At 46.0% G+C, this 26666-nt stretch overlaps 1 protein-coding gene across 2 annotated transcripts in view; it reads left to right on the top strand.

The window, feature by feature from the left end:
- Positions 1-26666, top strand: part of LOC137521284 (cryptochrome-1-like) — a 110352-nt gene that overhangs the window by 27645 nt on the left and 56041 nt on the right. Inside the window, exons 1-2 of one of the 2 annotated variants that reach the window (XM_068240317.1) lie at positions 11463-11543; positions 18360-18591. In XM_068240317.1, coding sequence (XP_068096418.1) covers positions 18377-18591 — 215 coding nt within the window. In that variant the 5' untranslated portion in view covers positions 11463-11543; positions 18360-18376. Of the gene's footprint in view, positions 1-11462; positions 11544-18359; positions 18592-26666 lie in introns of those variants that run through there. The other variant, XM_068240319.1, reaches the window with a different exon arrangement.

Genomic DNA, 26666 nt, shown 5'->3' with positions numbered 1-26666 from the left:
ATTGTGTGGAAATCTGCCGACAATCTGGTTGCATTTTGTTGGGAAATCTGCCGACAATATAGTTGCATATTGTAGGGAAATCTGCAGAGAATCTGGTTGCATATTGTAGGGAAATCTGCCGACAATCTGGTTGCATATTGTAGGGAAATCTGCCTACAATCTGGTTGCATATTGTAGGGAAATCTGCCAAAAATCTGGTTGCATTTTGTGGGGAAATCTGCCGACAATCTGGTTGCATTTTGTTGGGAAATCTGCCGACAATCTGGTTGCATATTGTAGGGAAATCTGCCTACAATCTGGTTGCATATTGTAGGGAAATCTGCCAAAAATCTGGTTGCATTTTGTGGGGAAATCTGCCGACAATCTGGTTGCATTTTGTGGGGAAATCTGCCGACAATCTGGTTGCATATTGTGGGGAAATCTGCCGACAATCTGGTTGCCTATTTTGGGGAAATCTGCCGACAATCTGGTTGCATATTCTGTGGAAATCTGCCGACAATATGGTTGCATATTGTGTGGAAATCTGCCGACAATCTGGTTGCATTTTGTTGGGAAATCTGCCGACAATATGGTTGCATATTGTAGGGAAATCTGCAGAGAATCTGGTTGCATATTGTAGGGAAATCTGCCGACAATCTGGTTGCACTTTGTGGGGAAATCAGATTTCCCCACAAAATGTTTGGGTGGGAGGTCCGAGGTCCATGGGGTTGGAAGGTCGTTGGGGGGGGGAGGGGCATAATTTTTTTTTGCTATGGGGCCCAGTCATTTCTAGCTACGCCCCTGTGAACAAAGCAGTGGCGGACACAGTCAGCACTGGGCCCCAGTGCAAAATACCAATTGTGGGCCTCTGACATGCAGCTAAAGGTGGGTGTGGCCAACTAAATTGGGTGTGGTTACACATTACATATATTTACCAATACAGTCTATGGCAACCTTCCCTGAGGTCCAGAAATATTTATTGATGCATACATGTAACATCTGCATTATACAGGCTATTGAACAATAGCAAAACTTATCCCCAATCCTGCATCAAGACAGAACATGACATGACAGGCTCTGTCTGTTATATTTGAAAGCACACCTGAGGTTAGAGGGATATAGAGGCTGACATATTTATTTCCTTTTAAACAATGCACATTGCTTGGCTGACCTGCTGATTCTCTGCCTCTAATACATTTAGCCATAGACCCTGAACAATCATCAAAATCAGATGTTTCTGACTGAAGTGTGGAGCTAAATGGAGCAAATGCAAATCAATCTAGGACTGACTAGCCAAAGATGGTGCAGTCTACAGTGGCAGTGTGCAATCTAGTCTACCTGGCTGGAACTTAGTACAGAGGGTGAGTGAGCTAGGAGGCAAGAGGTGCAGTGGGAAGACAAGGCAGTGGATTGTAAACAGGGGGTGGCTCCCAGATTCTTTTTTTTTTTTAAGGTTGCTATGTAAGTGCTAGAACCACCGCAGTGCTAGTTGACCTGCGCCACGGAAAAACTGGAAAGTGGGCGCGGTAATGACGAGTCATGAGCAGGGCCAAATGTACATGAATTTAGCAGCAGTTAGTAATTCACTAACGGTGGACATAAACAGGACATTTTTAATGAAGCCTAATAAAAAATGATGTCCTACTTGCTATACATATAGCAGAGATTAGATGTCATAGTGCCATATAAATACATAATAATATGGTATTACATTAGACTATGACTATGGTAGGTAGGGTTGCCAGGTGTCCGGTTTTAGACCGGACAGTCCGGTTTTTGGCCGCTGTGTCCTGTCCAAAAAGGCATGTTAAACCGGACAATTAAGATGTCCGGTTTTATGCCTTTTGCCACTTGCCGCCACCCGTCCGCCAGCGCTGCGCGACCGCTGATTCGCTGCCTGGCTGTCAGTCAAAGGCACAGCCAGCCAGCTTACGCGGCGTAAGTTACGCCAGCTTAAGTACCGCCCCCGAGCCCGCACTTCCCGACGTTGCTACGGCAACGCCAACGCTGCGTTGCCAACGCACGCATGACGTGCGTCACTCACGTCATTTGCAATGCGATTCTGCATCTGCGAAGGAAGCAAGGTAAGGTCAGGAGTCTGGAGATATGGTGAGTGAGTGACCCATAATTCTCTGGTTGTATTTCCGCTCTTTGTGTGCATTGGCTCCGCTCTATCTCCCCTCCGTATAGTCCAGGCGTGACTTTCAATCTCATTCAATCTCGCCTGAGCCCGCTGCTTACTATACTTTACACTTGAATTCATACTATTGTACAACGCAATTTATACTGTTATACTGTTATATTTGTTATATTTGCTCAAAATGTGTACATACATGTATGCGCAGATTTATATTTTAACTTTATGCCTATGTATGTCCACTTTATTGTTCTCAATAAAAAATTTTGTTGGGAAAAAAAAAAAAAAATTTAAAACTTCCCGCAAGAAATCGACCACTTCACTGTGCAAAAACGCCATAAATGCATTGCATTATTTGCATAGTTTTCCAGTTTTGTAATAGTTTTCTGCTCTGTCTCTTATTATGTGCATTTACTGGTGAAAAGCGGTCTCTTATTATGTGCATTTACTGGTGAAAAGTGGTCTCTTATGTGCATGTACTGGTGAGGACAGTTAGTGACATGGCTATGTACTCTGTAATGTGCTGCAGAAGATGTCAGTGCGATATAAATACTGTAAAAAACATTTTTTAAAAAGCCCATTGCTTAGCCTCACTCTACAGAAAAGTGTGCTTCTGACTCCGCCCCTAACTCCACCCCCTGTCCGGTTTTCTCCATCAGCCGACCTGGCAACCCTAATGGTAGGATTAGATTGTGAGCTTCTCTGAGGACTCAGTGACATGACTATGTACTCTCTAAAATGCTGTAAAAGATGTCATTGCTTACCGATACTGACCGACCATGGTGCTTGCTTAATAAGTCCGGGTCAATGTCCTCCGGTCTGTCCCTGTGCCTGAACACTTAAGCTGGGTGGGCTAAACATTTGCCAGATAGGAAGGGTCGGTAAGCTAAACAATTGCTAGGTAGGGAGGGTGGGAGGGCTAAACAATTGCTTCAGCTAAACAATTGCAAGGTAGGGAGGGTGGGTGGGCTAAACAATTGCCAGGTAGGGAGGGTGGGTGGCTGGATGATTACCTGGTGGGGGTGGGCAAATAGATTACCTGGTGGGAGTGGGCAAAAGATAAGATAGATAGCCTGGTGGGGGGTGGTAAGATCACATAGATAGCCTGGTGGGGGGTGGTAAGGTCAGATAGATAGCCTGGTGGGAGGGTGTTCAGATAAGATAGATAGCCTGGTGGGCAAATAAGATAGATAGCCTGGTGGGGGGTGGGAGGAAGGGCAGATAAGATAGAAAGCCTGGGGGGAGGGTGGGAAGATAACATAGATAGCCTGGTGGGGGGTGGGCAGATAAAATAGATAGCCTGGTGGGGGGTGGGCAGATAAAATAGATAGCCTGGTGTGGGTGGGCAGATAAGATAGATAGCCTGGTGTGGGGTGGGCAGATAAGATAGATAACCTGGCGGGGGTGAGCAGATAGATAGATAGCCTGGTGTGAGGGTGGGCAGATAAGATAGATAGCCTGGTGGGCAGATAGATAGCCTGGTGGGAGGGTGGGCAGATAAGATAGATAGCCTGGGGGGGGGGGGAAGATAACAGATAGCCTGGTGGGGGGTGGACAGATAAAATAGATAGCCTGGTGTGGGTGGGCAGATAAAATAGATAGCCTGGTGTGGGTGGGCGGATAAGATAGATAGCCTGGTGTGGGGTGGGCAGATAAGATAGATAACCTGGCGGGGGTGAGCAGATAGATAGATAGCCTGGTGGGAGGAAGGGCAGATAAGATAGATAGCCTGGGGGAGGGTGGGCAGATAAAATAGATAGCATGGTGGGGGGTGAGCTTATAGATAGATAGCCTAAACAATTGCCAGGTAGGGAGTGTGGGTGGCTGGATGATTACCTGGTGGGGGTGGGCAAATAGATTACCTGGTGGGGGTGGGCAAAAGATAAGATAGATAGCCTGGTGGGGGTGGTAAGATCACATAGATAGCCTGGTGGGGGTGGTAAGATCAGATAGATAGCCTGGTGGGGGTGGTAAGATCAGATAGCAGTGGCTGAATAGAGTACTGGTTAAGGGCTCTGCCTTTGACATGGGAGACCAGGGTTCGAATCCTGGCTAGGTCAAGTACTCAAAATTCAGTAAGGAGTTCAAGGCAAGACTCCCTAACACTGCAGGGTGGCCTCTTGAGCGCGTCCCAGCGGCTGCAGCTCTTGAGCGCTTTGAGTCCGACAGGAGAAAAGCGCTATACAAATGTTCGGATTATTATTATTATTATTATTAGATAGCCTGGTGGGAGGGTGTTCAGATAAGATAGTTAGCCTGGTGGGCAAATAAGATAGATAGCCTGGTGGGGGGTGGGAGGAAGGGCAGATAAGATAGATAGCCTGGGGGGAGGGTGGGAAGATAACATAGATAGCCTGGTGGGGGGTGGGCAGATAAAATAGATAGCCTGGCGGGGGTGAGCAGATAGATAGATAGCCTGGTGGGAGGGTGGGCAGAAAAGATAGATAGCCTGGTGGGGGTGGGAGGAAGGGCAGATAAGATAGATAGCATGGTGGGGGGTGAGCTTATAGATAGATAGCCTGGTGGGGGGTGAGCAGATAGATAGATAGCCTGGTGGGGGGTGAGCAGATAGATAGATAGCCGTGTGGGGGGTGGGAAGATCAGATAGATAGCCTGGTGGGCAGATAGATAACCTGGTGGGGGGGTGGGCAGAGGGCAGATAGGATAGATAGCCTGGGGGAGGGTGGGTGTTCAGATAGATAGCCTGGGAGGGTGGGCAGATAGATAGCCTGGGGGGGGGGGCAGATCAGATAGGTAGCCTGGTGGGGGTGGTGGATAGAGGGCAGATAAGATAGATAGCCTGGGGGTTCAGATAGATAGCCGGGTAGAGGGTGGGCAGACAGATAGCCTGGGGGGCAGATAGATAGCCTGGGGGGAGGGGGGGGGGCAGATGAGATAGATAATCTGGTGTGTGGGGGGTGGGGGGGTTGAAAGGGTGGGCAGATAGATAGATAGCCGGGTGGGGGGGAGGTGGGAGGGTAGGCAGATGGGTAGGCAGTTAGGTGGGAGGGTGGGCAAATAAATAGATAAAAAAATAGATAAAGCAGACGCTAGAGGTCCAGCCTCCCGGTCCACGCTGTCTCCTCTGTAATGCCGATCACACTAAACCAGGAAGCAGTGCGATCGGCATTACAGAGGAGACAGCATGCACCAGGAGGCTGGACCTCTAGCGTCTGATTTACCCCGCCGGAGCCTTGCTGTATCTGCTGCTCTTCTGCCAAGCATTAAAGGAGGGGGGCCCCCTGAGGTGAGGGAGGGAGGTTAGTCTGGCCCCCCAGGTAAAATGCTGGCGAGACTTAATGGGCCCTTTAAGAAACGGAATTTGTGTCCACCACTGGAACAGAGCCTTAGGGCTCAGACACACTATAAGAATTTTCTGAGCATTTGCGATTGATCAACGCTTTTTGAGCGCTTTTTAAAAATCGCTCCCATTCACTTGCATTAAAATCGCGGTAAAAATTGATGTGATCGCGTAAAAATGCCAATCACAAGTAAAAACTTAACACGATTTTTAAGAAATTGTACCGCAATTTTAATGCAAATGAATTGGAGCGATTTTTAAAAAGCGCTCAGGAAGCGCTGATCAATCGCAAATAGCCAGAAAAGTGTTTATAGTGTGTCTGAGCCCTTAGCTGTCTTAGGTGTGCAAAATTGGAAAGAAAGATAAATGCCAATTCGTAGATTCTCACAGTGACCTGAATCACTACTTCGAGGGACACTCCTAGAATGTATGATACACAAATGCACAGGCTGGGCCCATCAATTAATCTTTACCCCCCAGGCTATTTGGTAAAGCCTTTTCAGTAAGCACTCCTGTGGAAATAGCTGAGCCTGATCAGGCCTGCTCTACTGCGCAGGGGTGAGCCGTGTGTGCCTGCGCAGTAGAGTGGACCTGGTAGGGCTTGGCTATTTCCACCAGAGCCTGAGCAGCAAGCCGCTACTGCGCCTGCACCAGGTGCACACTGTTTGGGAATACAACGGTGGAAGCTGTAGTGCGCCTGCGCAATCTGCCGACGAGCTCTTGTCGGTGAATTTTCCAGCCGGCCAGCACTGGATCAGGGGTGCTAAGGAGGACAAGGGAAGCCTCATTTCTATTCAGAGGCATCCCCCTCCCAAGGAAAGTAACCCCTAAGGTATTCTTTAAAGTCAATGGGAACCGTCTATATATAAAAAAAAGGCAGACACTTACCTATGGAAAGGGAAGGTTCTGGATCCTGGAGAGTGCTCCCAAAGACAGGCCGCTCCATACTGCGCATGTGCGAGTGCCCTCTCCTGCACACTTGTGCATGCACAGTATGGAGCCGCCTGTCTTCGGGTTGACTTGGCTCCCAAAGTCCCCCGCGCTGAGGGATTTGAATGGAGGAGCTGTCGCCACAACGAGGGGACCAGGAGAGAAGAAGAAAGGCTCATTAGGGCCCAGAGCCTTCCCTCTGTTTAGGTGAGTATCTGTTTTTTTCTGATCTGATACGACTCCCATTAGCTTTAAAGTGAACCTGAACTGAGTAAAATTATTTAAAATAAACAAAATGTACCTGCAAAGGACTATTATATACTTTCCTTGGTGTCAGTTCCTCTCAGAAGCTCACCATTTTCTTCTAGCAACGATCCCTATCAGTCCTGACTAGATCTAGTCGTTCTTGTCTTTCCAGAAGCTGAAAGCTGTTTTTTTTTTCCTCCACAGCAACGCATTGTGAAAAAGTTTCATCTTTTCAGCGTATAGTGTGAAAGAGGCCATAGGGAAACATGAACACTGGACTGCACATCAGTTGTCCTTTCAGTTACAACTGACAGCAACTGATATAGTGAAAAAGGACCCTGAGGCAGGGGTCACACTTGTCTGCTTTCGTGTGCGTTTTCTGCACAGAAAAACTGATTTCAACTGAGAACTCATGTTAGTCAATGGGCTAGGTCACACTTGAATGCAGATTTTGTGTGCAGGAAAAAAACTGACATCTTGCGCAATTTGTCAGTTTTCTCTATAAATTACATTAGCTGCTGTAAGGCAGGAGTCACACTTGTCCTTCGGTTTTCTGAAAAGTGTAGAAAACTGAAAGACAAGTGTGACCCCTGCCTCAAGGCTGGCTCTAGACTTTCTGCTGCGTGAGGCACACTTGTGAGGATGCCCCCCCCCAATTTGCAATGATCGCACAATAGCCAACAATTTACTTTGCTTAATGCTCTCACATGACATGCTGCAGCTCAACACAACAGCACACTGGCTGGCTGTGAGTCTGTGTAAAATACTGCTCCCCCTCAGCCACTCCATTCCTCCTCAGTCAGGACAGCAGTGCCAACTCCTCCCTTCTGCTGTGCAAGTCAAATAAAACACTTCTGCTCTCCTGCCTCCCCCCTCCTCACTCACTGTCAGACTCCTCACACAGCACAACAAGCTGCTTTTCCTCAATGATGACCTCCTCACCTCACTCTCCTATTGCTTTTTCTCCTACTCTGACTGCATGCTGTTAGTGTAAACACACAGTACAAACATGCCACCCCTGTAATCTCTGCAAAATGTTTCACCTTGCTTCATGAGAGAACCAGTCTCGAGGACCTTTAGGCTGGTTTCACAGTAGGACGTTACGTTTTAGGGGACGTTATGGTCGCATAACGTGCCCCTAACGCAACGCCTGCTGCTCTCTGATGTGGACGTCACAGTGAGCCGCATTGTGCAGCTCACTCTGGCGTCCGTGATGCCGTGATGCGTACTCTTGGACGCATGCGGCATCACGTGGTCCCGCCCAGCCAATCGCCGCACAGAGCGGCTGCTCCAGGAAGTAAACACTGAGTGCAGTGAATATTAATTAGCCATGTGCCTGGCCGCTCTCCACTCCTCCCCAACATTACTGAGCATGTGCAAGCAGTCTAACGCGGCTCTGCCGCTTATACAGTACTGCATGCAGTACGTTGTCTTATGGCGCAGCGTTACTAAGTAACGCAACGTGGGCACTGTGAACAGCTTATTGATTTTTCATTGCTGTGCGGTGGGGTGTGTTACAGGCTGCTCTAACGTACGCCTGTAACGTCCCACTGTGAAACCAGCCTTAGGGTCCTTTTCCACTATATCAGTTGCTGTTAATTATAACTAAAAGGACAACTGATGCGCACAGTGATGCCTATGTTTCGCTTTGACACAAGCATCAAGCGATATTACAGTTTAATGGAGTGCTGTCCTGGAAACCGTTACCAGGGGTGTAACAATAGCCATAGCAGATGCTATGGGGCCTAGGAGAAGAGGGGGCCCAGATGGAACTTGATTTGTTCACTATTAACTTTTACTTGTTGCTCCACCCTGCTCTGACTTTGTCCCAGTGCTCATGGATTATACACAGTGTGCATTGCATCAGACTGTAAATTACCCAATCAACTCTTATTCATAGAGGTAGCAATGCTCAAGAGTGCCTAGATATTATGGCCCCTTGAAAATTTTGCTATGGGGCCCTGTAATGTCTAGCTACGCCACTGGTCATTACTATTTTTAAAATGGAGGACGGAGAATTCTATCGATCACAGTGGAAAAACAGGATTTAGGAGAGGAAAATGAGATTGATGAGCAGACTGTGCGGGAGATAAGTATGATGTGTGTGTTTATTTGACTTTGCTTTGCTTTTTTACTTAAGTTTGCGTTAACATAAAGGTACTACAGTAAGTACAATAATCATACATAAAGTAAGGGATTCATTTACTTTCTGAATTCATGAGACTTCCCACAACTATGCTTGAGAGAAACAGTAATTTATAACACCGCTCTTTGGGCGTCCTGGGATGTAACTGTCCTGTAGTGATGTCCGGTTCATGAGTGATTGGTTCATTTGAGCCAGTTCTTTCCTGTGAGTTGAGTGATCTGACTCATCACACTGAACCGAATCAGTTCAGTGGATGAGACAGGAACTGCAGCTGCACATGGTCCTTTTCCACTGCCAAAGAATTTTGATGTGCGTGTTTTTTATGTGTTGGCGTTTTATGACCAATTTTGATGTGTATTTTTTAGGGCCTGAGCCCACTAATGCAGTTGTGCGCAGTTTTGTCGGCTTTTAAGCAACACATCAATGTTACAGATTCTGAAAAGCGGACACAACTGCGTACAACTGCGCACATATGCGTTAGTGGGCTCAGGCTCTTATGCGTTTGCGTTTGTGTTTTTCAGATTGGCAAGTGTTGTCTTGATTTTTGAAAATAGATAATAGTGGTTAAATCATTACAAAATGCAAACACATTTCTATGTGTTTTTAGTGTACAAAAGGTGCTTTATTGATAAACTAGTCAAAAGAATTACAGCTTAACAACATCTTAAAGCCAATGGGTACCAATCTAAAAATAAAAAAGTCAGTTACTCACCTAAGGAGAGGGAAGGCTCGGTCCTAATGAGCCTTCCCTCTCCTCTCCCGGTGCCTTCGGTGCTGCGCTGGCTCCCCCGTTCGCGTCCGCCGCCGCAGGGAATTCGGAGGTCTTCGGGAGCACTCGGGCTTCTGAAGACGGGCCGCTCCATACTACGCACGCGAGTGTGCGTCATAGAGGGAGCTCGCGCATGTGTAGTATGGAGCGGCCCGTCTTCGGGAGCCCGAGTGCTCTGGAAGGCTTCCGAAAGCTCCCTTCGGCATGCGGAAGTGGCAGGATTTGATCGAACTGGTCGAATACTGCCACGGGGGATCCTGCGCGGGAACGGGCATCAGGAGAGGAGAGGGAAGGCTCATTAGGACCGAGCCTTCCCTCTCCTTAGGTGAGTATCCGACTTTTTTATTTTTGAAATGGTAAACACTCACTTTAAAAAGATCAGCATATAGAATTTCTATGTGTTTTTCATGCGTTCCTATACTTTAATTCATTCGATTCATTCGATTCAATCCAGTAAAAAGAACCGGATCATGAACCGATTCATTTCACTGGGAAGTGTGTGGCTAGCAGCAGAGTTACTAGTCACTCCCCTCTCCTGCTAATTGGCCCAGACATCTATTATTCCTCCTCCTGGCTCCTTCTTCAGCTGTGTTTGGGCCCTTTTCCACTAGCTGCGTTTTTGCGTTTGCTGATTCTCAGGCCCCTTTCACACTACAGCTCGTTTTCAGAGTTTCAACGCAACTATGATAGTTAGCGTTGACCAAGGTAAAATGAAAGTCTATAGACTTTCATTTTACCTTTCACACCCGACGCTGCGTTTCGATGCGTTGCGGTACGACGCACCCGGGAGCATTTTAACGTTGGGAATCGGCGTTTCTCCTTCGGGTTAATTAATTACTACCGACGCTACTCAGTGTCGCACCGCAGATTCCCGACATCATGCCGCAGCCTATTCAACGCGTGCAGGAGCCGTTCTCCTGCACGCGTTGTAATGTGAAAGAGGCCTTAGGCCACGTAGACATCATCAAACGTGGATGGCTTTGCGTTTGGTATGCAACGTGTACAAACGCACGCCATCTGCGTTTCTATGCGTTGCGTGACACTTTCTGGGTCAGCCACGCGATTTGTTAAAAATGCGTGCAACATGCGTTTGCGGACTGCACCTGTCCGGAACGCATACAATGTGAACATCAGTGCAGTCTATGCACTTTCTGATGTCGTGCGTATCTGCCTCCTGCACGCGTTGCCGAAATTCGGACGGCAACGTGTGCAGTGTGAACGGGGCCTTAAGTGCAGCCTGTTTAAAATAATAATTCTGGGTGGCCTATTCCACTGCTGCATACCGATTTAAAAAAAAGCGCAAACGCATGTCTGTGTGATTATGATGCGTTTTGCGTTTCAATGTAAAATATATGAACGCATGAAAAACGCTTTGCGTTTTGTATTGATTTAACCACTAGTATTTATTTTAAAAAATCAAGACACTTGCCAATCAGAAAAATGCAAACGCATAAAAAACGCACATCAAAATTGGTAAAAAATGCAAACGCATAAAAAAACGCACAAAAAATGCACATCAAAATTGGTTTTGCAGTGGAAAAGGACCTTGTGCAGCTGCAGTTCCTGAATCATCCACTGAACTGATTCGGATCAGTGTGACGAATCGAATCACTCGATTCACGGGAAAGAACCAGCTCAAAAGAACCAATCACTCATGAACCAGACATCACTACTAACCACACTCTCCACAATGAAATGAATCAAATGGTTCAGTTCATGATCCGGCTCTTTTTAATGGATTGACTCGAATTAATCGATTCATTGAAAAGAGACGGACTTCCCATCACTCTGTCCTCCTGAGTTTCAATAACAAGGGACAGTTGCACAAACCTTCAGGCACATGTGAGCGGATGCTGGATTGTTGTCTGGCATAAAAAAGGTTAATAGGCAGGAGGTGTGACTAACACTCTACCAGCTGATTGGTCTGCAGACAGGAAGAAGCATGTTTTGTAACTCGTTATGATGAAGGTGATGTAACAACAACTTGCTTCCATACAGAGGGTGCTGCACTGACCAGAGAGACTTTCATTATTGGGTAAATACATGCTGCTTCCATTACTTGCCCTTAGATAACCTTCTAACTGTATCGTTGCTATTCCTGAACACTTCTGATCGCTAACTAGTTTACTTGTTACAGCTCTGCAGCATGCATCTGCTCTAAGATTTGCCATTCTTTTGCAGCTTCCATGATCTGCATATTTAGTAAAATCTGTGAAATGTTTCCCTCTCCATTTGGGGTGAAACACACAGCCCTACCGGGCTGTATAAAGAGGATTCTATTTTCTTCTGTGTTTATGTCCTCGGGCAACAGAAATAATCCCTTCTGTTTGAGTCAAGATGTGTCAAATGGCACTAATAAAATCTAGAGTGAATAGAAAAGGATGTATAGGCTGGGTGGTTCATGCATTACCCTCCTTGTTATGACATGATTTTGGTGGTGGGTGGCACTGTTATTTTGGAGTAGCACTATTTTGGTTCTGTATTAGGAAGGGGATCTGAAGGTAGAGAACCCTACATTATCTGAGTGGTATTTCATAAATTCTGCAGACCACACTTCCTTTGCACAGCTAATAGATGACATGTTAGCGCTCGTGTGGTTGAGGTGATCCAGCAAAAAAGTCCATAAGGGAAATTCCGCTAACTGGATTGGGTGGACAGCACCCTCTTGAACTTCTGGGTTTTAGATAGTTGCAATAATAATTCCTTTTTTTCTTTTAATTCCTTTTTTTGTATAGCGCTTTTCTCCTGTTGGACTCAAAGCGCTTATGAGGCAGCCACTAGAGCGCACTCAGTAGGCAGTAGCAGTGTTAGTGAGTCTCACCCAAAGAACTCCTTACTGAATAGGTGCTGGCTTACTGAACAGGCAGAGCCGAGATTCGAACCCAGGTCTCCTTTGTCAGAGGCAGAGCCCTTAACCATTACACTATCCAGCCACCACAATAATATGCTCACTCTATTTGGCCAATTACAATGCCTCAAATGTAGACATTGCTGTGATTGGAGATCTGTTCCCTATGGATTTTCTTGCTGAATCGCCTCAACCATATTACCATATTAGCTCTATAATATATTTTTTGAGCATTTAGGGATCACCTTCAATCGTTAGCGATTTCCCTAAATGCTCTGCCAATGCAGTGTTCTCCCCAGGCTCTTTTAGCCGAGTGCTCCACCTGGCTAGTTTTGATGGGCACCCGGCTGCCATCGGGTCACCTCCTCCTATACTATAAGCAGGGTTGTGCACAGAAGCACCAGCCCTGCATTTCTCATATTGCCCCACCCGGCTACTATTTCATGCCACCCGGCTGGAAAAAAAATTCTGGGGAGAACACTGCAATGTACATGGATGGGAAAGATTCCACTAGAGCGATTAAAATTTGGCAAATCACAGGACATGTAGCATTTTGGGAGCGTTTCCATTCTAATGCATTGTATTGGAGGATAGAGCTCACTCCCAAAATTGCTTGCAAAGCACTATCACAAATCGCTAGTGATTGCGATAGCGCTTTGCTCTTTCTAGTGGGTACCAGGGTTTAGGTTACAATAACAGTGGCCATTTATGTTACGTTGCGTTCCCTGTGACAGCAGGAACACAACAGATCGGGAAAACGATGCGGAAAGATACCTGCGCATTTTATTGGATACAGTGAAGCATACGGTCAATAAAATGTATGCTTCAAGTACATATTTTTGCAGTAATGCACGGCATGTAGTGCGCTATGATGCAGCATGCTGTTATAATACACTTCTCCTGCCGCACTGTTAACGTTGCTATAGGTGTTGGATTGCTATGGAGTTACAAAGTGGCCGTTATGCACCACTGTGAACGTAGCCTAAAAGATGAACATGCTTAAAGGACTTACGAGACAAACACAAAAAAAAAGTTGTTTACCTCATGGCCATTGCAGTGCTCCTAGCAGACTATCAGCGCCTGGCTTTTCACTGTGTGGCCCTCTGTTAGCATTATCCAAGCTGTAGTTCAGGCCCCGACCCTGCCCAGGGTCTCCCTATCAATTTGCGATCAAAAACACCGTTTTAAAAAAAATCCTGCATCTGCGCAGTTCTTAGCCGCTAGTGCGGCTGCGCAGGTTCTCTGGCCTGTCCCCGGCCCGTCCTCGCTCCCTTCACTCAGCTCTGTACGTCATGTGGGCGTGCCCTCATGGCCGCCCACATGACTGATTGAGGGACAAGTCAGCCGCGCCCCCTCATCCGAGACAAGCAGCGCTGAGCGTGGGGAGACGTGACTTGTCCCTCAATCAGTCATGTGGGCGGCCGTGCGGGCACGCCCACATGACGTACAGAGCTGAGTGAAGGGAGCGAGGACGGGCCGGGGACAGGCCAGAGAACCTGCGCAGCCGCACTAGCGGCTAAGAACTGCGCAGACGCAGGATTTTTTTAAAGCAGCGTTTTTTATCGCAAATTGATACGGCGACCCTGGGTCGGGGCCTGAACTACAGCTTGGATAATGCTAACAGAGGGCCAAACAGTGACAGGCCAGGCGCTGATAGTCTGCTAGGAGCACTGCAATGGCCATGAGGTAAGTAACTTTTTTTTGTGTGTTCGCCTAGTAAGTCCTTTAACCTCCTTAGCAGTAACCCCGTGCTGGACATGGGGTAAGCCGCCACGGAGGATTCCTCAGGCCCTGCTGGGCCGATTTGCATAATTTTTTTTCAAACACGCAGCTAGCACTTTGCTATAGCTGCGTGTTTGGTCCGCTCGCCGCCGATCCGCTGCATACCCCTTGCATACAGGGCCCCCCCCCCCCCTGCATACCCTTTGCGCAGCCTGGCCAATCGCCACCAGGCTGTGCTATGGGGTGGATCGGGACTCCCTGTGACGTCACGTCGTCGAGGACGTCACTCCGTTCGGCGCCATGGAGACGGGGGAAGCCCTCAAGGAAATCCTGTTCAGAACGGGATTTCCTTATGGGCAAGCGGCGATCAGACGCTACGGGGGGACGCCGCAGGGAGGGGGAAGCATGTAGCTAGCGCTAGGCTAGCTACATGCTAAAAAAACAAACAAACAAAAAAGTAAAAAAAAAAACCCTCCCAAGGCCGCAGGAATCATACCACCAGGGAGGTTAAGGCTGCTTACACACCAAGACGTTACAGGCGCACGTTAGTGCGCCTGTAACGCTCCCCCAACGCACAGCAATGTAACACAAGTGGGCTGTTCACACAGCCCACGTTGCGTTACATGTAATGCTGCACGTTCGGTGCAAAGTGCAGCATGCTACGGCGTTGGAGCGGCTATAGCCGCGTTAGACTGTTTGCACATGCGCAGTGGGGGGCGGAGAGGAGGCGGGGAGAGCCAGCTACAGTAGCCGCGCACATGGCTACTTAATATTCACTGCACTGGCGGCAGCTGATTGGCCGGCGGGAGCACGTGATGCGGAGTGTCTCGCTCCGCATCACGTGGTCCCGCTGGCCAATCAGCACCACTCTGGGAGACATTATAGGAATCGAGCCGCCGAACGCGGCTCACTCTACCGTCGGCTTTTGCAGCACCATACGTTGTGTTAGGTGCACGTTATGCGACCTTAACGTGGCACCTAACACAACGTCTTGGTGTGCAAGAAGCCTAAAGGTACTCTTTGGACTCTGGGCCCCTTAGCACAGTTAGGGTGCAAGAAAAGTGCCACACATGTGGTATCGCCGTACTCAGGAGAAGTGGTATAATGTATTTTGAGGTGTATTCTTACATATACCCATGCTGGGTGGGAGAAATACCTCTGTGAATGACACCCTTTTGATTTTTTTACACACAATTGTCCATTGAGGGCTGGTGCACACCAAAACCCGCTAGCAAATCCGCAAAATGCTAGCAGATTTTTAAACGCTTTTTTTTATTTTTATGAGGCGTTTTGCTAGCGTTTTGCGGATTGCTGCTGCGGTTTTCAGTATAGTAGATTTCATATATTGTTACAGTAAAGCTGTTACTGAACAGCTTCTGTAACAAAAACGCCTGCAAAACCGCTCTGAAGTGCCGTTTTTCAGAGCGGTTTGCGTTTTTCCTATACTTAACATTGAGGCAGAAACGCATCCGAAATCCAAAAAATGCCTCACCCAGGCATTTTTCGTTTCTGCAAAACGCCTGCCGCTCTGGTGTGCACCACCCCATTGAGATACATTGACCAAGCAGATCCGCAGCCGCAAGCGGATCTGAAAACGCCCAAAAAGCCGCTCGGTGTGCACCAGCCCTTACAGAGATATTTCTCCCATCCAGCATCGTTATGTGTAAAAATAAACCCCAAAACACATTATACTACTTCTCCTGAATACGGCAATACCACGTGTGGCACTTTTTTGCAGCCTAACTGCGCTAAGGGATCAAAAGTCCAATGAGCACCTTTAGGCTTTACAGGGGTGCTTACAATTAGGCACCCCCCAAAATGCCAGGACAGTAAACACACCCCACAAATGACCCCATTTTGGAAAGTAGACACTTCAAGGTATTCAGAGAGGGGCATGGTGAGTCCGTGGCAGATTTCATTTTTTTTTTTTTTTTTTGTCGCAAGTTAGAAGAAATGGAAACTTTTATTTATTTTTTTTTAGATCACAAAGTGTCATTTTCTGCTAACTTGTGACAAAAAATAATATCTTCTATGAACTCACTATGCCTCTCAGTGAATACTTTGGGATGTCTTCTTTCCAAAATGGGGTCATTTGGGGGGTATTTGTACTATCCTGGAATTCTAGCCCCTCATGAAACCTGTCAGGTGGTCAGAAAAGTCAGAGATGCTTCAAAATGGGAAAATTCACTTTTTGCACCATAGTTTGTAAACGCTATAACTTTTACCCAAACCAATAAATATAGGCTGAATGGGTTTTTTTTTTTTTTTTTTAAATCAAAAACATGTTTGTCCACATTTTTCGTGCTGCATGTATACAGAAATTGTACTTTATTTGAAAAATGTCAGCACAGAAAGTTAAAAAAATCATTTTTTTGACCAAATTCATGTCTTTTTTGATGAATATAATAAAAAGTAAAAATCGCAGCAGCAATCAAATAGCACCAAAAGAAAGCTTTATTAGTGACAAGAAAAGGAGCCAAAATTCATTTAGGTGGTAGGTTGTATGAGCGAGCAATAAACCGTGAAAGCTGCAGTGGTCTGAATGGAAAAAAAGGGTCTAGTCCTTAACCAGCCGGGCGGTATGGACGAGCTCAGCTCGTCCATCACCGCCGGAGGCTGCCGCTCAGGCCCTGCTAGGCCGATTTTCATCAAATAAAGAGCAGCACACGCAGCCGGCACTTTGCCAGCCGCGTGTGCTGCCCGATCGCCGCCGCTCTGCGGCGATCCGCCGCGAGCAGCGGCGAAAGAGGGTCCCCCCAGCCGCCTGAGCCCAGCGTAGCCGGAACAAAAAGTTCCGGCCAGCGCTAAGGGCTGGATCGGAGGCGGCTGACGTCAGGACGTCGGCTGACGTCCATGACGTCACTCCGCTCGTCGCTATGGCGACGATGTAAGCAAAACAAGGAAGGCCGCTCATTGCGGCCTTCCTTGTTTATTCTGGGCGCCGGAGGCGATCGGAAGAACGCCTCCGGAGCGCCCTCTAGTGGGCTTTCATGCAGCCAACTTTCAGTTGGCTGCATGAAATAGTTTTTTTTTTATTTAAAAAAAACCCTCCCGCAGCCGCCCTGGCGATCTTAATAGAACGCCAGGGTGGTTAAGGGGGGTAAAGCCTGCGGTCCTCTAATGGTTAAAAAACAAGTCCAAACCAAGCCCGGAAAAAGAAAATAAAAATTTATTAGACCAGGCCTCCTTCTTCCATTGCTCAATGTTCTGATGATAACGTGCCCATTTCAAGCTCTTTTACCATTGGTCACTCTAGGTGGTCTGCTGTGATGCAGCAACCTTTGAAGCAAGCTGCAATGCACAGTGTTTTCTTTCATCTTTCTCATAACTGTAATTGTTTTTTTAGTAATTTGTGGTACAGTAGCTCTTCTGTGGGAGTGTAGAAGACAGTCTATTCTTTGCTATCCAAGGCAACAATAAACCTTCGATTGCCTTGATTCTGTTGTCCTTCCTTCCATCACTTTGTGTAGGTACTAACCACTATGTACTGGAATCGCCCCACAGGATCTTCTGTTTTGGTAAGGTTTTGACAGCCATACCCATTTTGTCACTCAGTCCTTAGCGTAGCCTTAGTGTAGCCATTTTCCCTTCAAGAACTGATCTGTTCCACCACTTGAGTGGTACCATTAAAAAAAACATGTTCACAGCATCTTTCTCATTTCATCATTTTAATGTTGTGGCTGACAAAAAAAATCTGGGTGGGATAAACTGGAAAACTTTCAGATGAAAACAGGCAGGATTTATTTTTATTTTAGTGATGTTTAGCTGTAGCAATGAATAAACTGGCCCGTACATACCTCACAATTCTTTCCGCCGATTTTCCCGACCACCGGCTTTTTTGTTGTTGTTGTTGTTGTTGTTGTTTTTTAAACTTATTTTTGAGCGACAAGTGGTTGTTCATGCGATATCAAGCGTACGCCGCTTAGCGTCGCGCTGAGATAACGACCGTCACAGCGGATCAGATTTTTAAGATCCCTGACGAATCCAGCGCAAAGTACTGCGATCGTTTGAAGTCTCGTTGTGCCCGCCCTGTAACATTGTGCATACCCACTGGCCAGAAGATGGATTGGTGATGCGCTTGTTGTCAGGGAGACGTCGCTGGATCCATCTCCCTGCTTCGGGAGGAGAGTGCTTAGCTTAGCACAGCTTTATAGATGAGAAAATCTACAGGGACTCTTTCATGGTTTACAAAAATAAATGTATTTTATGTTTTTATAAATTAGTGTTGCTCCTATGTTCTGTTTTTACCTTATGACACAAACATGTCATGTTTATGTACAGTGCAGAGCTTGTCCACCATGAGGCATCACTCCATCCACTGGTTCCGGAAAGGTTTGCGCCTTCATGATAACCCTGCCCTGCTTGCTGCCATGAAAGACTGTGCTGAGCTGCACCCCATTTTCATCTTGGATCCCTGGTTCCCCAAAAATATGAGCATAAGTGTCAACCGCTGGAGATTCCTCATTGAGGCACTGAAGGATTTGGATGAAAGCCTGAAAACTATCAACTCCAGGTACACAAATTGTTCATTATCCTGCCTTTGAGGTAGGCTAGGGTGAAGACCAGGCATGGGCAAACTCGGCCCTCCAGCTGTTACAGAACTACAAGTCCCACAATGCATTTGCCTTTATGAGTCATGACACTGGCTGATAGACTCCTGCAAAGCATTGTGGGACTTGTAGTTCCTTAACAGCTGCAGGGCCAAGTTTGCCCATGCCTGGTGTAGACTCTGCAAGGCACTAACATCCTTCCACATTAGGAAAACTTAACTAACTGTATGCCATTTAAAGGGACCCTGAGCGCAGCTGAAGTTGCCTGCACCCCTGTCTTGTCATCACGCCGGTGCAGTTCAGTCTTTAGAGAACCACGCACGTGCAGGACACTTACGGTGACTGGCGTGATGACATGAGAGGTGCATGCCTGGGGCGCTACCGGAAGCCATTGTTGGGACCAAGGAAGAGTTGAAGAGGATAATGGGGGTCTGGAGGAAGCCCTAGGTAACTCCAATCTTCTTCTCCTTCTCTTTTTTTTTTTTTCCCCCACTGCTCAGGATCTCTTTTAAAGGGAACCTAAACTGAGAGGGATATGGATGTTTCCTTTTAAACAATACCAGTTACTGGTCTGTCCTGCTGATTTCTCTGGCTGCAATAGTGTCTGAATCACACACCTGTAACAAGTATGCAGCTAATCCAGTTTGACTTCAGTCAGAGCACCTGATCTGCATGCTTGTTCAGGGGCTGTGGCTAAACGTATTAAAGACACAGGATCAGCAGGAGAGTCAGGCAACTGGTAGTATTTTAAAAGGAAAAATCCACATCCTCAGTTTAGGTTCCCTTTAAATTCAGAGGCTGGCATGTATTTTCTTTTAAACAATAATCGCTTGTTCACACTACAAGAGCTTTTCTAAGTGCTTTGTGATTTTAAAAGATCTTGCTAATGTTAACCTATGTGTGTCTTTTCACTGGAGCGATTAATCATGCGCTTAAAAAGCTCTTGTAGTGTGAACAAGCCCTAACAGCTGATCTTTTTGGCTGCAGTAGTATCTGAATTTTTCCATTAACCCTCCAGGACAGGTATACATCGAGATCCGGTCCCTCCCAGGAAACAGGAAACATCCACAAGCCTCTCTATAAATTAAAAGATTTGTCAGGTGCTCGGCAGTATGGATGTTTCCTGTTCCAGGGACAGGTCTCTCTGTACAACGCTGCATGTCCTGGAGAGCCTGGGTGGCTAAGGGCTGTTGGCGCTGCGGGGGCAGATGGATACATTAGGCTATGGATCTCCTATGTGCCCCGCTTACCTCTCCAGAAGCATAGTTGTGTCCGGGGGAGAGAAGGCTGCATATGGTGGTTCTTCGCATGGCAGGCGCCGCCGACTGGTAGTGCGGTGAGTACGCTGTGGGGAGGCGGAGGCTGGAGTACGCAGCGTGCCAGCATCTAAGATGGCGGACGGAGTATTTCCGCTTCCTGATGACGCACTTCCGCCCGCTCGGTAGAAGAATTGGTGGCGTCCTCCGCGTCTCTGCACTCGTGCAGGACGCAGTATGGATTCAGCAGCGGGATCGGGAGGTCAGTCGGCCACTCAGGAGGATCCCAAAGGGCAGGAGCCGAGGGAATTTGCGCTAAAAAAGACGTGGTCAGCAATATGTGCGAATTTTCGCCCTGCTGCAGCTACTACTTGTGTAGGACGTACACTAGACTTATGGATGCATCAAGTGATGCGTCATATTAAGATGGGGTCCAGCAAAGAAATAATTCTTAACTCGTTTACGGTAATGTTCAAAGCGATTAATTTTATTATTGACGCTGCAACAGAGTCCATTCGCCTTACGGCCAGGGCCGCAGCCTTATCCAATGTTGCTAGACGGAATATTTGGATTAAAACCTGGGAGGGTAGCAATATATCCAAAAATAAATTATGTACTATACCCTTTGCAGGTGACCTGTTATTTGGCCCTCAATTAGATGAAATATTGGAAAGGTCTTCAGACAATAAGAAAGGGTTTCCCAAAAAGAGGCAATTTAGACAAGGGAAGAAGTTTTTTCGTAAAAACCGACAGGAAAATAAACCTAAAACTCAAGTTAGACGTAAACCCTGGTCATTTTCCCGAGAGCAAAACAAACCAAACGCACTGTTTGGTAGCACTGAGTCTTCCACAAGGAAGCAGCAGTGACAACGAGCCGCCTGTGGGAGGAAGGTTGGGCCTATTCCTACCACATTGGAAAGAATTTGCAACCAGCCCATTCATTCTGAACCTAGTTCAGTCGGGGTACCATATTGTGTTTCAGCAAAAACCACCGACAAGATTTGTGATTACAAAACGACTGCACTCAACAGAGGAACAGACAGCGATAAGTTCTATTCTGCAGGACATGTTGCAAAGAAACGTAGTTACTTTGGTGCCAATCTTGGAGCAGGGGAGAGGTTTTTACTCGACAATTTTCCTGGTGAAAAAGCCGTCGGGAAAATTCCGTCTCATCCTGAATCTCAAACCCTTGAACCCATTCATAAAACATCAGAAGTTCAGAATGGAGTCGATTTTTTCCCTCAGAAATCTGTTGACTGCCAATTGTTTCATGGTGAGCATAGACCTCAAGGATGCATATTGGCATGTTCCGATCGAGTTAGGATCCCAGAGATTTCTCAGGTTTGCGATAAAAGAAACTACAGGGGTGACCCATTATCAATTTCGCTGCCTCCCCTTTGGCATAAAGTCAGCTCCAAGAATTTTCACCAAAGTGGTTGCGGAACTAGTATCCTCCCTACACAAACAGGGGATAATGATTGTCCCCTACCTGGACGATCTTCTCATATTTGCAGAATCAAAACAAATATTATTGGAACACAGGGAGATAGTATTAAGGGAACTGCAGGCAGCAGGATGGATTGTCAGCCTAGAAAAGTCGCAGCTGGAGCCGACACAGAATATAATGTTTCTGGGATTCATTATAGATTCGGTTCAACAAAAGATGTTTCTACCAGAGCAGAAAGTGCTAAAAGTAGTCCTCCAGGTAGAAAATTTCAGAACGTTAGAAAGAATATCTATTCGAGATGGGATGAGATTATTGGGTCTTCTGAATTCAGTAGCACCAGCAGTACAGTGGGCAATGAAGCATGCTCGATCACTGCAGACATGGATTCTAGGGAATTGGAGCAAATCAATGGAATCGTTAGATCAAGTGATACAAATTCCGAACATTGTGAAAGAAGACTTGCAATGGTGGACTGTGAATCACAACCTGACTCAGGGCAAGCAGTGGGTGTTTCCGACGCAACTAATAGTAACCACAGACGCAAGTTTGTCAGGATGGGGGGCTCATGTGCAGGACTTCAAAGTGCAGGGTCTATGGCAGTCTCATATGAAAGATCAGTCTTCAAATTACAGAGAGCTGATGGCGGTGAAACTGGCGCTAGTGGCAACACAACATCTTGTACAAGCAAAGCATGTTCAGATAAGGACAGACAATTCTACAGTAGTGGCCTATATAAATCGCCAAGGGGGAACAAGGTCTCACAAGCTACTGTCACTCTCGCTGGAGATTCTAGATTTAGCGGAGAAAAGTCTGTTGTCTCTCACAGCTATCCATCTGAAAGGCTCTTTGAATGTACTAGCAGATCTGCTCAGTCGCAGACAATTGTCAAACATGGAATGGGAGTTGAATCACGAAGTATATCAATGGATAACATCAATCTGGGGAACTCCTGTCATAGACTTATTTGCCAACAGGGAAAATGCCAAATGTCAACGTTTCTTTTCCCTGAATACCAGAGACAATCCAACGGCGATAGACGCTCTTGCACAAATCTGGGATTTCGAACTAGCGTATGCTTTCCCACCTTTGAATCTGCTGCCGTTAGTGCTGAGGAAGATCACAATGTCCAGAACAACAGTGATTCTCATTGCTCCAAATTGGCCGAGAAGGTCATGGTATCCACTGCTTCTGAAGTTAAAGACAGTGGAACCATTACCACTTCCATATCTGGAAAGATTAGTATTAGTTCAGGGACAAATAGTACCAGATCTGAACAGATGGAAACTAACGGCCTGGCTACTGAAGAGTTGATACTTAAAAGTTATGGGCTATCTGATAAGGTAGTGGAAACTTTAATCAAAAGTAGGAAGAAAAATACGCGTGCTATATATTTGAAATATTGGAAAACCTTTAATCTGTGGAAGGAACAGACAGGGTTTAATTCTAATGAGATAGCTACTGTGTTAGAATTTCTCCAGAGTGGAATTGACAGGAAATTGGCCTTAAGCACGATTAAGGTTCAGATTTCAGCTCTCTCCGTTTTTTTAGACAGACAGTTGGCAGTACATCCTTTAATTATTCGTTTTGTTAAGTCAGTAGAAAGGAACAGGCCGATATGTGTGAGACCCTTCCCAAAATGGGATCTCTCATTAGTCCTTAAAGCTCTTACAAAACCGCCCTTTTGTTCTTTGAAAGATATGGATTTACGTTTACTTACTTTCAAAACCATTTTTTTGGTGGCAATTACGTCCGCTAGGAGAGTAAGCGAACTAGAAGCTCTTTCCTGCGAAAAGCCATATTGTATTTTTTATGAGGACAGAGTAGTTCTCAGAACAAGTTCCGAATTTATTCCAAAAGTAGGAGATTTATTTTACCGTTCTCAAGAGATCATATTGCCTAGTTTCTATGCAAACCCATCAAATGATAAGGAGAAAGATAGACATTCTCTGGATGTGAGACAAATACTGTTAGATTATTTGCAAAGAGTACAGAGTATTAGGAAAACTGAAGCCCTTTTTGTAAATTATACGGGGAAATTGGTCGGGCAAAAAGCTTCAAAAAGAACGATTGCAAATTGGATTAAGCTATGCATTCTGGAGGCATATAAGATTATGGAGACTATACCTCCTAAAGATCTTAAAGCTCATTCAACCAGGGGGACAGCGACAACTTGGGCCTTCAGAGCTGGTGCTTCTCCTCTGGAAATCTGTAAGGCGGCAACGTGGAAGAATCTGGGAACGTTCATGCGGCACTACAGATTGGATCGTATATCATCGTCTGACCAGGACTTTGGCAGAAAAGTTTTGCAGGCGGTCAGCCCACCCTGAGGTTAGTGTTTTCTTGATTATCATCTCGATGTATACCTGTCCTGGAGGGTTAATGGAAAAAACTAAACATTAGCTTACCTGGTAATTTAATTTTAAGTAACCCTCCAGGACAGGTGGGGTAACCCACCCTATTATATCACTGTAATATATTAATATGCACAATACTGTGTTTATGCTGTGTATATATGAATTGTGAGATACATTAATGTATGTAATTATGGTTAGGTGTCAGGTAGTTGAGACCTGTTGGGAATTGTTTTCTTTTATAAATACTGCCGAGCACCTGACAAATCTTTTAATTTATAGAGAGGCTTGTGGATGTTTCCTGTTTCCTGGGAGGGACCGGATCTCGATGTATACCTGTCCTGGAGGGTTACTTAAAATTAAATTACCAGGTAAGCTAATGTTTAGTTATCACACCTGAATCAGGCAGGGAACACACTTGACTTTCAGTTTTTTCTGCATGCTTTTTCTGCACACCAAGTGTGTTTCCATGCAGGAAAACGCGCGCGTTTTTTCACAGCAGCTGATGTAAATGATAGATGAAACTGCCAAAATGTGCAGAATCAGGATGCAAAATGTCAGTTTTTTTTCTGCGCGCGAACAACACAGTAAGTGTGGACTAGCCCATTGATTAACATGAGTTCTCAGTTTTTCTGTGCAGAAAACGCGTACGAAAACTGTCAAGTGTGTTCCCTGCCTCAAGCATATGGCTTACTCAGTCGGACTTCAGTCAGAGCACCTGATCTGCATGCTTGTTCAGGGTATGTCTGTTTTCCACTTCAGGGGCTTTGGTACTTTTTTTTTTTTGGGGGGGGGGGGGGGGGGGGATGGATCACATGCAGTTTGCAAATTGCAAGGATGCTGGCAAAATAATGTAAATCGTGGTGCACCATTAGCATGACAACATTTAATTTCTGTGTGTTTAAAAAGAAATGAAACTTGGTGTAATTTGTCTTTGTATTTTTATTGGGAGAAGGGAATTGGGATGTACAAAAGACACTCTAAAAAAATGCATGGAATCGCACAGCAAAAAAAAAAAACGCTAGCCATTTTTTGTAGCAGAAAACAGAATTCTAAGTATTAGCAGCAGTGTCGTCAGGATTGGCAGGCAATGTCCATTGTTTAAAAGGAAATAAATGTCAGCCTATATATCCCTCTCACTTCAAAATCGTGGTTTTACATTAAAAAAAAAAAAGTACCTGAAGTGACCAAAGGCTAAAAAAAAATACTATGTACAGTGGGACCTCCATTCATAAACTGCCCCATCCTGCTGGTTAGCACTTACAGATACCACACTGATTTGATTGTTAAAGTTGCTTAATCTTCATGAAAAATATTGTGCCCTACAAGCTCTACATATACAATGATGGGAAAGTGGGGTGAGCAGAGGGCCTAAGACAACAGTTGGTAGAGAGGACGAATTGCTTTCTATTCATGCTACCAGTAAGTTCCTTTGACAGTTTGAGCTCATCTTGTCGTTTTGCTCTTTGTTTTTCTTCTCTTTCTTCCCTTTTTCTCCTGTCTTATCTTTCTGTCTTGGCATGGAAAGCAGCATTGTGATACTGTTGTTTATAGACAATATGTTATATTTCTTAGTTTTAAATAATTATGGTTTCACAGTGTTAAGCTTGGAGGTGTATTCTCCACGGTCAGCACGCGATGCATAAGCTGACGTGAAGGGGGTACACACACCAGCACCAGGAATCAGGATATCCCCAGTTTAGTGGAGGAGAGGACTGACTCCAATAGGAGATTGTGGCGCACAGAGCCGGTGCAGATCCGAACAGCCACAAACAATACTTTCGTGATAACGTCTCAGCGCAGAGTAGCGCTGAGCGCATAAACCAGAACTGAGGAGATCAGGACAGGTAGACAGAATGAACGCTTGCTAAACTAGCCACTACTTAGTGACAGCAAGCGTCCACAACAAGACAGACTGGAATGAGGCAGCCAATGCGCTTGCAGCGATGGCGTGCCTCACAAAGACAGGACAGGATAGTCAGGAAATAGCAGGATCAAGATAGATGAACGTAAAACAGACAAATATACAATAAGTATGTTTTCCTAGCGTATTACAATTACAGCTATCAAAGAAACTATTTGTAACGTCTGACTAACATATGTATATATCGGCAATGAACTGATATATGACATAAGCAGGAACACTGACTAGCACTGGAGCAATACAGGGAACAGGACTCAGAAGGATTCGCTATCTCTTCGCAGAGATGAACGCAATCCACAAACGGTAACAGGACAGGATTCAGAAGGATTTGTTATCTCCTCGCAGAGATGAACGCAATCCACAAACAGGAGCAGGATACTAGCTCAGCACGGGTGATCACGATACGCGCAAACTACCAAAACGTGCTGGAAGGCTGACTAACTGAACACAGGAAATAAACAGTTCGTGACACTGATGTATCAACGTAACACGAATACAAGGAAAATAACAAAATGCGCAAGAATGCGTATATATTGGCGATGAACCAATATATGACACAAGACAAGCAGAGTAACAACTTCTAGAACAAAAGCAGAACTAGGAGGACTCGCTGACCCCTTCGCAGGAGTCAGGGCAGTCCACACGGACTAGGAACGAGGTGGGGCACGAGCAGAGTAACAGACAGAATCTGAGACTATGGTAGCCCATCAAGCATTGCAGGAAGCAGTTCTTTATACTGAGGTCATCCAATGGGAGCAGACCTGCAGATTACCACACAAGTGAATGGTAATTAATCACAGGCTGACAGCAGGAAAAGGCAGACAATGATATGCAGCCTGCAGGAAAGGGATTGCCCCTCCATTGCAGCAGACAATGTTTGTTTACACAAAAGCATATTAAACTGTCATTAACTTCAGAGCGACTGCAGATGGAATCAGCAACTAGTTTAAGTGCAAACCAAACTATGCAAGCAAATGCATGTAATGACATCAGAACTGCTTGGGTTGCAATACCACTGCAGCCAGCAGTAAACGCTGCAGACATGATCATAACACACAGA

Source organism: Hyperolius riggenbachi, chromosome 6, assembly GCF_040937935.1.
Source record: "Hyperolius riggenbachi isolate aHypRig1 chromosome 6, aHypRig1.pri, whole genome shotgun sequence".
Classification (NCBI taxonomy): Eukaryota; Metazoa; Chordata; class Amphibia; order Anura; family Hyperoliidae; genus Hyperolius; species Hyperolius riggenbachi.
The sequence above is the reverse complement of the archived record's forward strand: the minus strand, read 5'-3'. Positions and strand labels throughout refer to the sequence as shown.